The 12,566-nt window shown below is 58.4% G+C and overlaps 2 protein-coding genes across 2 annotated transcripts in view; one reads left to right on the top strand and one right to left on the bottom strand.

Moving 5' to 3' along the window:
- BOLA1 (bolA family member 1) overlaps positions 1–4,107 on the bottom strand; it is a gene marked incomplete at its 5' end in the record, with an annotated part of 5,788 nt that extends 1,681 nt beyond the window's left edge. The window contains 1 exon segment of the mRNA XM_084303325.1: positions 4,093–4,107. Coding sequence (XP_084159451.1) covers positions 4,093–4,107 — 15 coding nt within the window.
- Positions 4,108–4,118: 11 nt separating this feature from the next.
- LOC311219971 (nuclear receptor subfamily 2 group F member 5-like) lies at positions 4,119–7,880 on the top strand (the record flags this gene model as incomplete). Its single annotated transcript, XM_084303326.1, has 3 exons — positions 4,119–4,185; positions 6,081–6,608; positions 7,606–7,880. The coding sequence occupies 3 exons, from the start codon at positions 4,119–4,121 to the stop codon at positions 7,878–7,880; spliced, it is 870 nt and encodes a 289-aa protein (XP_084159452.1).
- Between the last annotated feature and the right edge of the window lie 4,686 nt (positions 7,881–12,566).

Genomic DNA, 12,566 nt, shown 5'->3' on the forward strand with positions numbered 1-12,566 from the left:
AAAAAAAATAAATAAATGATGGGGAAAGAACAGGGGGAAAAGGGAGAGAAAGCAAAAGTGGAAAAGACAAAAGAAAGAGAAAGGTGAGAGAAAGGGAAAGCAAAAGAGAGAGCGAAAAGAAAGAGAAAAGAGAAAGAAAGAAAAGAGAAAGAAAAAGGAAGGGAGGAAAGAGAAAGGAGAGGCGAAAGAAAGAGAAAGTGATAGAGGGGAAAGTGAAAGAGGGAGAGAAAGGGCTGCCGGAGGGAAGGAAAGAGAAAGAAAAAGGGGAAAAAGAGAAAAAGAAAGAGAAAACTCCGCCGCTTGCTTTCATTTTTCCTTCCCCTCTCCCCTGTCGATCTCTCTCCATCCTCTCGCCCCCTGTTGCCACCTCTCGTCCCGTCCAGCCCCCTCCCCAATGTCAGGGTGCCGGGACCCTGACTCCCTGGGGGCGGCCGTGCCGGGGGCCGTTGGTCCCCCCTTGCCCCCCTCTCGAAATGGAGACGAAACTTCCCCGTGCCGCGGCCGAGCATCCCCCAGCGCCGCCGAATCCCCTCGCCCGTCTCCTTATCCCCAAGGGCTCCGTCTCTCCCTTATTTTTTTCCCAACCCAAATTCAGCGGCGGGTCCCCCGGTAGCCCTTGGGGGTTATCCCCCCGGGGGGAGGACGAACCCCAGTGCTTCGCCCGAGCTTTTAATTAGGGCGAACGGGGCCGGCGAGCGGCGCGGCGCCCGGTGCCCCTCTGCTCCCAGCTCTGTCGCTGCATGGAGGGACCCGGCTCCTCGGCTGGCTTCTCTCTGCCCCCATCGCGACCGCTCCTGTCAACTTCGGGGCTCTTTCGGGTTTGGTTTTGGCTCGATTTATGGGGCCGTGTCCGTGCAGAGCCGCGAGCGGTTTCGCCTTCCTCCCCGTTCCGCCCAGAGCAGGGATGCGGTTGGTAAAAGAGCAGGGGATTAGAGGGGCAGTAATACAGATTATTCTTTCAAAGATTAGGAATTTGGCTTTTGGGAGGAGTGTCCGGCAAATCTGAAGTTAATTAGGCTGAATTAGCTGCTCTAATACTTAGCGTGACCGGGATTAAAATCGCCTTTCCAACCAGCAGTGGTGCGACGTGTGCCGTTACCTCGTCCGAGCGCCGCGATCACCGTTTTGCTTCTCCTGTTTTTCTTTTCTCCCCAAAGCAGCGGCTTTAGAAACCGGTGGTGCTTCCTTCGCTGCTTGGTTTTATTTTATTTGAAAGCCTGAAATTGCGTATTTGGGCGAGCAGGCGACGGCGAAGCGCTGGGGGCTTGGCGCGGGTGCCCTCCGGCCTCACCGAGCCGAAACCTCGGCGCTGCAGCTCCGCCGCCGAACGAACCGCGCGGCGTCCTCCGAGCTGGGGCACGGGGCTGGCGACTCATTAATTAATCGTAAATAATTGCAGCGGTGCTGCAATTACAGGCTCTGCTCAGACGGCCGAACCCCCGTGTGCTGTGCGTTTGCTGCCGAATGGGAGATTTATTCAGCGGTGGCCGGCAGGCTCGACAGCGCAAAGCCTTTCCCGTTGAATTCGGGCTGATTTTGCCTCCGTCGCCCCGAGCTGCAAACTGTTCTCCCGTGTCACGCAGCACCTGAAGGACCGAGGGTGTTCCTCCCGCTGCTCAAAGCCCGGGGATTTGTCCCCGTCCCTTTTCTTCCCGCGTTGGTTGTCGCCGTGCGGGTGCCGTGGGCCGCGGGAGGCGAGCGGCTCGAGGGCAGGATTCGGCAGGAGAAGGGTTTGGGGTTTTTTGCTGCCTGCCTGCACCAGGCTGGTGCTGTTTGGCACCGGTTGGGACCGCCCGTGGCCACGCTCCCACCTGCAAAGTTGCCATTTTTAGAATTAAAATATTGTTAAAAGGGAACCGAGGCGCTAAATCCGGGCAGCGGCTGGGGGAGAGCTCCCGTCCCGGCGAGAGAGGGCATCGTGCCCTGGCTCGTGGAAAAGGATGGGAAACGGGGAAATTGCATGAAATGATGGGGATGGGGGAACTGCACGAAGTGATGGGAAATAGGGGAACTGCACAAAATGATGGGAAAGAGAGGAACTTCATGGAATGAGGGGAAATAAATAGAGGATCACCAAAAATGATGGGAAGTAGAGGAATCGCACAAAATGATAGGAAATAGAGGAGTCACCAAAATGATGGGAAATAGAGGAATTGCACAAAATGATAGGAAATAGAGGAATCACCAAAAATAATGGGAAATAGGAGAATTGCAAGCAGTAATGGGAAATGGAGGAATTGCACAAAAAAATGGAAAATGGGATTAATGATAAGAAATAGAGGAATCACCTAAAATGATGGGAAATAGAAGAATTGCGAGCAATAATGTGAAATGGAGGAATTGCGCAAAATAATGGAAAATGGGATTTGCCAGAAAAAAAATGATGGGAAATAGAGGAATCGCACAAAATGATGGGAAATGGAGGAATTGCACAAAATAATGGAAAAGAGGATATGCAAAAAAAAAAAAAAGATCGGAAATAGAGGAATTGCATAAAAATGATGGGAAACAGGAATTGCACAAAAATGATGGGAAATAGAGGAAGCACAAAAATGATGGGAAATAGAGGAATTGCAGAAAATAATGGGAAATAGGGGAGTTGGGGCATTGGCATTGGCGCGGGTCGGAGCCGCTGAGCGTCCCCGTGCCGCCGGCCCCGCTGCCACCTCGGGAGCAGCAGGAAAATTGTCACCTCGGTCCCTCGGGGGTCTCAGCCTGCGAGGTCCCTGGTGCATACACAGGGCTGGGGCTTTTAGGGTTTTCTCAGCATTTAAATCAACGTGATGTTAAAATAGATCTATGTGTTTAAAAGGCTCTGGTGAGGGCGAGATCTGCTGCAGGCGACCGTGCCGGTGTTGGCTGGAAGGGAAGGAGGCGAGGGGCTGGTGCGGTCGGGCACCGGCTGGATTTGGGGTTGGGTTTTGGGTTTAGGGCTCTTTGGGATGGCCGCAGAGTCCACACTGAGCCATGCCACGGCCGATCGGCCTCATTCCCTGCTCCTTGCTGCGGACGGAGCTGAAAACGGCTCAATTGTCCCCAAAAACCCCGCTCCGGTGAGGAGTGCGTCCTCCTCGTGCTCGGTGGAGCCCCGGGAGCGTGGCCGAGTTGGGGACTTTTGGGGACCGGGCGCTGGGTGAGATGGGTGCGGGGTCGTGCGGGGTTGGCCCCGTCTGCAAACAGGATTTTTTTTGTGTGCATTTTTGTAGGGCGAGGGCGGCCGTCCCCCTTTCCCCAGCGTCACCCAGTCGTGGCGGCTCGCTCCCCAAACGGGCTCGAGCCTAACCTCGATTTTTGCTTTTCTCCCCCCAAAAAAAGGCCGGTGGCAGCGTGCGTGTGCGCGGGGAGAGCCGCCTGCAGCCGATCTCCGCGCAGCCGGAGCAGGGGATTAGCGCCCACAGCAGAAATCCCACAAATTCCCCAGGATTTCTGGCGTCGCCGCTCGTGCCGAGGCTGCCCAAAACACGGGGTTTTAACCCCAATTCCCTCGGGAAACCTCTCAGGGAAGCGGCCGTGCTGGGAGAAGCCGCTCCCGGAGTTCGGCGTTCATTTGGTGGCACCCGTACGGATCCACGACCCCGCTCGGGTCGTCTCCAAGACCAAAAAAAGATTTTGGGGCCATTCAAAAAAAAAAAAAAATAAATAAATAAAAAATACACGGCTTAGTTTTGGGCTGATAATTGATATTAGCATCGCCCGAGCACTGCAAAGCCCCGGCGCTGGGACCTGCTGAGCTGCACCTGAGGTTTTATTGAACCGGTATGAAATTCATTGAATCTGTATTAAATTTACTGAACCTGTATTAAATCCCCTCTGGTTTCGCCGTCTCGTCGCGTCCCCGCGTGCTCGGTGCCGGCACTGTGTGGATCGTGCTGGGCACTGGCTCTCAGGGGGTCGTTTGGGGTCAGGATTTGGATTCTTGGTGTTTTTTTCTTGTTCTTTTTTTTTTTTTTCTTTTTTTTTTCTTCTTTGTTTTAATTCAGAAAAGGCAATTGCCACGAGCTGCTGCTGCTGCCTGTGCTCGCCCTGGCCGCGCTGCGGATCGGGGTTCGGCACAAGGAGCTTGGCCGTGGCTCCGTGCCTCGGTTTCCCCACCTGGTTGCCCCTCATGGCATCGCCCCATGGGCCCCAAAACCCTCCTGGCACCCACCTGGGTTGGGCTGAATTCATTCCTGGAGGACGTCCTGGGTGAAAGCGGGGCAGGATTTCGCTTGGAGAGGTGAATTAAACCTTGGCCATCAGGAAATCACTTGGGGTGGGACACGCGGCACACTCACGATCCTGGTGACCAGGCCGAGTCAGCGGCGTTTGGGTGTTTTGATGAACCAAATTTTTGCCCGAAAAGGGGCAAAAAGAGGTTTCAGTGGGTGCGAAGTCACCCCCTTCGGACTCACACAGCGGCTTTTTCCTCCTGTGGCAGCGAATTCGGCCGGGCTTGCTGCTGTAGTAAATCCAATACTTGGTGGTGCAAGGGGGTTTGGGGTGTGCAAAGGAGGTTTGGGGCGTGAAAAGGGGGGTTGAGGTGATGCAAAGGGAGTTTGGGGTGATGCAAAGGGGGTTTGAGGTGATGCAGAGGGGGTTTGGGGTGTGCAAAGGGGGATTGGGGTGATGCAAAAGGGTTTTGGGGTGATGCAAAGATGGTTTGTGGCTGTTGGTGCTGCAGTGAGGATTTGGGATGGTGCAAACGGGGTTTGTTGGTGCTGCAATGGGGATCCGAGGTGACACGAGGAGGGTTTGGGGTTGGTAGAGGTGCAAACAGGGCTGGACCCAAGGTGAGCGCCGGGCTGCACCCCGCTGGGGTGACGCCGAGCGGAGGGAGCATTTTGGGATCATTTTGGGTTCATTTTGGGAGCGTTTTAGGAGCGTTTGGGGAGCGTTTTGGGAGCGCGGGGCCGCACGCTGCGCCCCGAGGGGTGGGAAGCAGCTGGGGCAGGAGGAGCCGAGGGGTTCCTGGGGCACCCGGTGCCCGAGGGGAGGCCGGGGAGTGGGGCCGGCCGCAGGGGTGATCCCGACCGCTGGATGACACTTGGGACTGTCACGCCGCATTAGGCTAAGCCCCGCTCAGGGCCTGCCCCCGCGGCGGGGGGCGGCGATACCGGGGGCGAGCGGGGGGCCGGGGAGGAGGTGTGAGGACCCCCACCCGCCGCACGGATCCGGCCGGTGCAACCCCAACCCCTGATTTTTTTATTTTATTTTGTTTTTTTTTTTTTTTTTTTGGGGGGGGGCTGTTTGCACCCCAAGATGAGCCGCAGCTGGTGCTGGGCAGGCGGACGCCCCTCGTAGCCCGTCCCACCCTTCTGGCTAATCCTTTGGGGTTTTCATCCCAAATGGGAAGAAATGTGGGGGGCTGCAGCAGGGACACAGCCCCTGGGGGGCACCCCCGGGCCCCTCGTTAGCACAAGCTCCTTGCAAGAAGGTGGTGACCCCAAATGCTTGCGTTCGGGCCCCAAAAAATCTGTCGTGCCCTTCCTTTTGGGCCATCTTGCTGCACCCCATTCCCATCAGTGCACCTCATTCTCATTGGGGTACCCCATCTCCTCTCTGCACCCCATTCCCTTTGGGAAACCCCCTCCCCTTGCTGCACCCCAATCCCTTGCTGCACCCCATTCCTTGGGGAACCCCCTCCCCTCTCTGCACCCCATTCCCATCAGGTTACACCATTCCCATCAGGACACCCTAATCCCCTTTCTACACCTCATTCCCATCAGGACACCCCATTCCCTTTCTGTACCCCATCTCCTCTCCGCACCCCATTCCCTTTGGGGCACGCCATCCCCTCTCTTCACCCCATTCCCATTGGGGTACCCCATCCTATTGCTGAACCCCATTCCCATTGGGGCACCCCAATCCCATCGGGACACCCTAATCTCCTTTCTGTACCCCATTCCCTTTGGGACACCCCATCTCCTCTCCACACCCCATTCCCTTTGGGGTACCCTGTCCTCTCTCCACACCCCATTCACTTTGGGGCACCCCATCCTCTCTCCACACCCCATCCCGGCGTTTTTAAGCCCCGGGGAGGTTTCGGGGGACTTCACCGTGGGCTCAGCACCCCGGTGCTGACCCCCTGCTCCTCTCCTCAGCCGTACAGCGGGGCCGCATGGCTCACGCCCAGAGCAGCCCCGGCCAGTACCCGCTGGCCCCGGGGGACCCGTACGGCGGCCACGGCTACCTGAGCGGCTTCATCTCCCTGCTGCTACGCGCCGAGCCCTATCCCCCCGCCCGCTACGGCGCCCAGTGCCTGCAACCCAGCAGCGTGGTGGGCATCGAGAGCATCTGCGAGCTGGCCGCCCGCCTCCTCTTCAGCGCCATCGAGTGGGCCAAGGGCATCCCCTTCTTCCCGGACTTGCAGCTCTCCGACCAGGTGGCCCTGCTGCGCCTGGGTTGGAGCGAGCTCTTCGTCCTCAACGCGGCGCAGAGCGCCCTGCCCCTCCACGCCGCCCCGCTGCTGGCCGCCGCCGGCCTCCACGCCGCCCCCATGGCCGCCGACCGCGTCGTGGCCTTCATGGACCACATCCGCGTCTTCCAGGAGCAGGTGGAGAAGCTGAAGGCGCTGCACGTCGACGCGGCCGAGTACGCCTGCCTCAAGGCCGTGGCGCTCTTCTCGCCCGGTGAGGGGGCGTGGAGTAAAGGGGGAGGGGCCTAAATGGGTGTGGTCCATGTGGGCGTGGCCTAGAGGGGTGGGGTCGGAGTGGGCGGGGTCTTCGTGGGTGGGGTTGCGATGGGTGGGGGTGCCGTGGGGTGATGGGGATGGGGTGGGATGGGAGTGGGCGGGGCTAAATGTGGGTGGGGTGAGGGGCGTGGTTTAACTGTGGGCGGGGCTTAATGGGGTGTGGTTCTGATGGGGCGGGGCTTAATGGGGTGTGGTTCTGATGGGGCGGGGCTGAATGGGGTGGGGGTGGGTGGGGAGGGCTGGGAGAGCTGGGAGTGAATGGGCTGAGGAGGAGTGGGCGGGGTTAAAGGGGGTGGGGCAAAGGGGGTGGGGCTTAATGGGGTGGTTGTGGGCGGGGCTTAAGGGGGTGTGGCAAAAGGGGTGGGGCGGAAAAGGGTGTGGTTGGGGGGTGGGAGTGGGTGGGAGGGGCTGAATGGGGTGGGAGGGGATGGGTGGGGCTGATGGGGTGGGGCTAAATTGGGGGTGGGGCAAAATTGGGGGTGGGGTTAAATAGGGGGTGGGGCTAATTATTGTGGGGTGGGGCTCATTATTGCAGAGTGGGACAGGGCGGGGTTAAATGGGGCGGGGTTAAACAGGGTGGGGCTGGAAGGGGCGTGGCTAAACGGGGCGTGCCCGAATGGGCATGGCTAAACTATCCTATACCTGGGTGTGGTCAAATGGGCGTGGCCTATCGACCCCAAAAGTGGGCGTGGCCACCCCCCCACCCCCCCCCAGATCCCCTTGGGGGGCTCCGTGCCTCAGTTTCCCCTTCCCCATCCCTCTCCTCTCCACGGCTCTGGGCCCCTCGGGTGGGTCTCGGGGCGGGGGTCTCAGGACGGGTTGGGGGTCTCGGGACGGGTTGGGGGTCTCGGGGTGGGTTGGGAGTCTCAGGACGGGTTGGGGAGTCTCGGGGGGGGGTGTCCCCATCCCTTCTGACGCCCCCCCTTTCCCCGCAGACGCTGTGGGGCTGTCGGACCTGGGCCACGTGGAGAGCGTGCAGGAGAAGTCGCAGTGCGCCCTGGAGGAGTACGTGCGCAGCCAGCACCCCAGCCAGCCCAGCCGCTTCGGCCGCCTGCTGCTGCGCCTGCCCTCGCTCCGCATCGTCTCGGCGCCCGTCATCGAGCAGCTCTTCTTCGTCCGCCTGGTGGGCAAGACCCCCATCGAGACCCTGATCCGCGACATGCTGCTGGCGGGCTCCACCTTCAGCTGGCCCTACATCCCCATGCAGTGACCCCCCCCCCCCCCCCCCATCACAAAGCCCAGGGGGCTCGCGACCGCAGTGGCCTTGGGGACGGGGGTTTTGGGGCGGATTCTCGGTTTTCTTCCTTTTTATTTTATTATTTTATTCTTGTTTTTTTTTTTTTTTTTTTGCTCCCTCCTCTCTCGTTGAGGCGGGGTCGGGGTCGGTGCGGGAGAGCGCCCGAAGCCACGCGGGAGGCTCCGGGTGCGGGGCCGGGCGAAGGGAGAGGTGTGGACTATTTATAAAAATCAAATAAAACCTATATTATATCCTAATTGCCTTGAGCGACCAAACAGCGTGTCCTCATTCATGTTCTTAATGTTTTTCCTTATTGTCGGCGAGCCGACGAGCTCCTTCGCTCTGACTCATGGGCTGGTTTATTTTATTTTATTTTATTTTATTTTATTTTATTTTATTTTATTTTATTTTATTTTATTTTATTATTTTATTTTATTATTTTATTTTAAATTTAATTTTTATTTAATTTCATTTATTTCATTTATTTTTACTTTACTTTATTTCGTTTTACTTTATTTTATTTCATTTCACTTTATTTTATTTCATTTCATTTTACTTTATTTCATTTCATTTCATTTCATTTTATTTTATTTTTTCCCTTTTTCCCCACTTAAAAAAAAAAATAACCCAACACCTTTTTTTTTCCCTTTCCTTGGCACTGGAGCTGGCAGTGACGCTCGCTGAACGCGTGCCAGCGCCGCTCCCGCGCCGCGCCCCTCCCCGGGTGGGATGGGGTGACCCCAGTCTCATCCCAGTGCAGCCCCATCCTTCCCAGTACGGTCCCCTTCTGCTCCCAGTATGCCCCATCTCCCCAGTATGACCCTGTTAGGCCCCCCCAGTATGGTCCCAGGGCAGCTGCAGTCTGATTTCAGTATTCTCCCCAGTTTGGTCCCATTATGCTCCCAGTCTGGTCCCACAGCAGCCCCAGTCTGATACCAGTACAGCCCTCATGCTCATCCCAGTATTCCCCCAGTCCAATCCCAGTATTCCCCTGGGCTGATCCCACTATGTCCCCAGCATGGTCCTAGTGTAGTCCTCAGTTTCATCCCAGTATACCCCCAGCCCTATCCCAGTATGCCCCCAGTCCTCTCCCAGTGCAGCCCAGTCTGCAGGTTCCTGCGGGCCGCGGCGATGCCGCCCGTGTTTTATTGCAGATTTTTTAAAAGCCCATTAGAGAAAAGTCAAAAATGGCCTTTTCAAACCAAAGGACACGGGCCCAGCTGCACGTGACCCTTCTATAAATAACGTCCGGGGGGGGAATATTTTAGGGAAACACCGCACGGGGCTGAGTTATGGGCGGCCAAGCACCAGGAGAAGGGGAGCTGGGCTCCCTTCGAGGGCGAGCTGGAAAAGGCCACGGGGAAAAGTTACCATGGGGTGGGCTCAGCCCCTCGTCCGGGGGGGAATCAGCCCGGCTCGGTGCGGATTTTTGCTAAAAAAAAACCAAATTGCATTGCCGGGGAGGGAAGCGCCGTTGGGCGAAGGCATCGCGGCGTGATGGGCAGAGCCGTCACTCAAAGTCAATCAGAGCCGGGGAGGGTCGGCGCGGGGAGCCAAGATTGTGGGGGGGGGGGGGGGGGGCTGGTGGTGGAAATTAAAAATAATAACAAAAAAAAAAAAAAAAAAAAGCCACTTTTAAGCAGTGAGAGCAGCGTGGGGGGTGGGTGCAGCCGTTTCGCACATCACGATGCAGCCTCCCCGGCTGGTATTTTTCCCCCTTTTTTTCTCTTTTTCTTTTTTTTATTTATTTTTTTTTTTCCCCTAATTATGGATAATATGTCCAGGGAAGGTATGAAATTGCTGCCTCGCTTTATCCACCTGGGGCTGTTTCAATTCCCTTTTTCCCTCCCCCGGCGCCTCGTCTATTTGCATGTAAAAGTGGCGCGCCCGTGTCCGTCCGTCTGTCCGCCTGTCCACCCCCTGTCTGCCCCCCCTAAAATCCAGGTGCACCCTCGCCCAGACATCCTCCACCCCTGGCAGTGCTGCAACTCGCATAAAAACCACAGGAACATGTGTGCACACAGGTGCACGCACACGCACACCCATCCACAGCCATGCACAGCCCATGTACATGTGTGCAAAGCCGTGCACATGCGTGCAAAACTGTGGGAATGCTTGCAAAGCCATGCACACAAACCTGTGCACACTCATGCATGGCCATGCACAGCCATGCACGTGCTTGTACGCCCATGTACAGCCATGCACAGCCATGCACAGCCATGCACACTCATGCACATCCATGTACAGCCATGCACAGCCATGCACAGCCATGCACACCCATGCACAGCCATGCACATTCATGCACATTCATGCACACCCATGTACAGCCATGCACAGCCATGCACACTTATGCACACTCATGCACACCCATGTACAGCCATGAACAGCCATGCACACTCATGCACATGCATGCACAGCCGTGCACAGCCTCTCACAGCCATGCACAACCATGCACAGCCACGCACAGCCATGCACAGCCATGCACAGCCGTGCACAACCATGCACAGCTATGCACAGCCATGCACATGCATGCACAGTCGTGCACACCCATGCACATCCATGCACACCCATGTACAGCCACGCATGCCCATGTACAGCCGTGCACACCCATGCACACCCCCACACCACCCAACACCTCTGTCCCCCTCCCCGCGAGGCCGGAGCCGCGCCGCCGGCTGCTAATTTTAACTAATTGGAGCCGATCCAAACGGGGGAGCAGATAAATTTCTCCATGGATCGATTAAGTGGCTGCTTGGCTGCCGGTGGCTCAGCGCCGGGCTCCAGCGCCCGGCCGGGACGGCCGCCGCAGCCCCGCTCCCCATTTGGCCACGCCGACTGCCGGCTCCATCTGCCGCGGCGCTGCCCGGCTGTCGGAGGGATCCGCGAGGTGCGAACCGCTTGTCAGGACAATCTGGGGAGCAAAAAAATTGAGGAGGGGGGGGTGGGGGTGGTGGTGGGGGGGGGGGGGGGGGGCTCGTGGCAGTTGTGCGAGGGGCGGCCAAGCTCCCTGGCGGCTTCGTGCCGCCACGCTTCGTGTCCCGGCCACGTGCGCGCCGCCCCTCGCGCCCGCCCGTGCGCGCGTGGCGGTGCCGGGGATCGATAATTGGGAGGTAAATTTGCGGTCAGTAGCCAGATGCTGTGTGCAGGGGCTGCCACGGGGAGTGTGTGCACGGCTCCTTAACCCCTTCCCGGCCACGAGCGGGTCCCCCCGCCCCAGCGACGCCTTCCCAGGACACGGAGCCTCCGTCCCTTGGGGTCTGGCATCCCCACGGGGGATGATTTTGGTGATGGGGGGGGCTCAGGCAGCACCCAGGGGTGCAGCACCCCATGGGATGAGCTCTGAGGGGTGCCAGCAGCCTGTGCCCACCCTGCAGCAGCCCGCCTTGCTCTGGGGAAACTGAGGCACAGCCGGGGACGGGGCAGCCGCGTGTCCCCCCACCCCCTCCGGCTCCACTCCCCTCCCGGCTCTCAGCCCTGCTTGGGGAGAACTCATCAAGGTCGCCTCGGTGCCAGGAGCTAATTTACAGTGCTGACATTAAGGCACCAGACAAAATCCGGCACCCAGGCGCTCGGGTGGCGTATATACGGCGGGAGGATTTATCGGCCTGCACTCAGGCAGGGACTCTCCATGGGGCCGGCAGCAGCCCCCGGAGCAGCCCCCAGGGTGCCCGCGCTGCTCCCCAGCTCCCTGCAGTGGGCCTGGGGGTCCTCATGGGCTGGATCCAGGCTCCTGGCACATAGTGGGGTCACCTCCCAGATCCCCACCCTGGGAAGTGCCCCGCTTATCCTTATCCCCATCCCTAGCTTCATCCCCAGCTCCATCTTCATCTCTGTCTCTGTCCTCAACCCTGTTCCCATCCCTGTTCCCATTCCCATTCCCATTCCCATTCCCATCCCTGTTCCCATTCCCACCATCATTCTAATCCCCATCCTTTCCCCATTACCATTCATTCCCATCCTCATCCCCATTCTCATTCCAATCCCAATCCCCATTCCTGTTCCCAGCCCCATCCTCATCCTCATCCTCATCCTCATCCTCATCCTCATCCTCATCCTCATCCTCATCCCCATCCCATCCCATCCCATCCCATCCCATCCATCCTTGACCCTATCCCTTTCCCCATCCCATAATCTGGGGGTGCCCCCAGGCCCCCAAAACACCCCTCGACCTCCTGTGGTGGTACCAGGCGACGTTTGGCTCCATCAGCGCCGTGCCACGTTGCCACCAGCCCCCTGTGCTGGGGAAAATGAGACACCCACAGCTCTGAGCTGGGCACTGGGATGAACTGGGGGGGGGCCCAGTCATGCACCGGAGGGGTCTCCACCACCTCCAAGCCATCGGTGGCTCCGAACCCACCTGGAGAGGGGAGGCGAGGGCCCCAAATGAGCCGCGTGGATTTGGTGGCGGGTGGATGGCGATTGGATTTGGGACCCGTCCTTGGGGTGCCGGGAAACCCAGCCCAACCCTTGTATGAGACACTAGAGAATCCACCACGACGCCACCAGCAGCCCGGCAGCGAGGTTTCCTTCCCAGGGAGCGGCCGTTTGGGGCTGTGCGGCCCCATTTCTGGGGCTGAAACAGGGGAAGGGGGGGGGGGAGCGAGGGATTTCACGCCCCCGGGGTCTCCCCCCGCAGACCCCGCTGCTTTCTAACGAGCT

The sequence above is a fragment of the Netta rufina genome (genome assembly GCF_964035555.1).
Source record: "Netta rufina genome assembly, chromosome: 29".
Classification (NCBI taxonomy): Eukaryota; Metazoa; Chordata; class Aves; order Anseriformes; family Anatidae; genus Netta; species Netta rufina.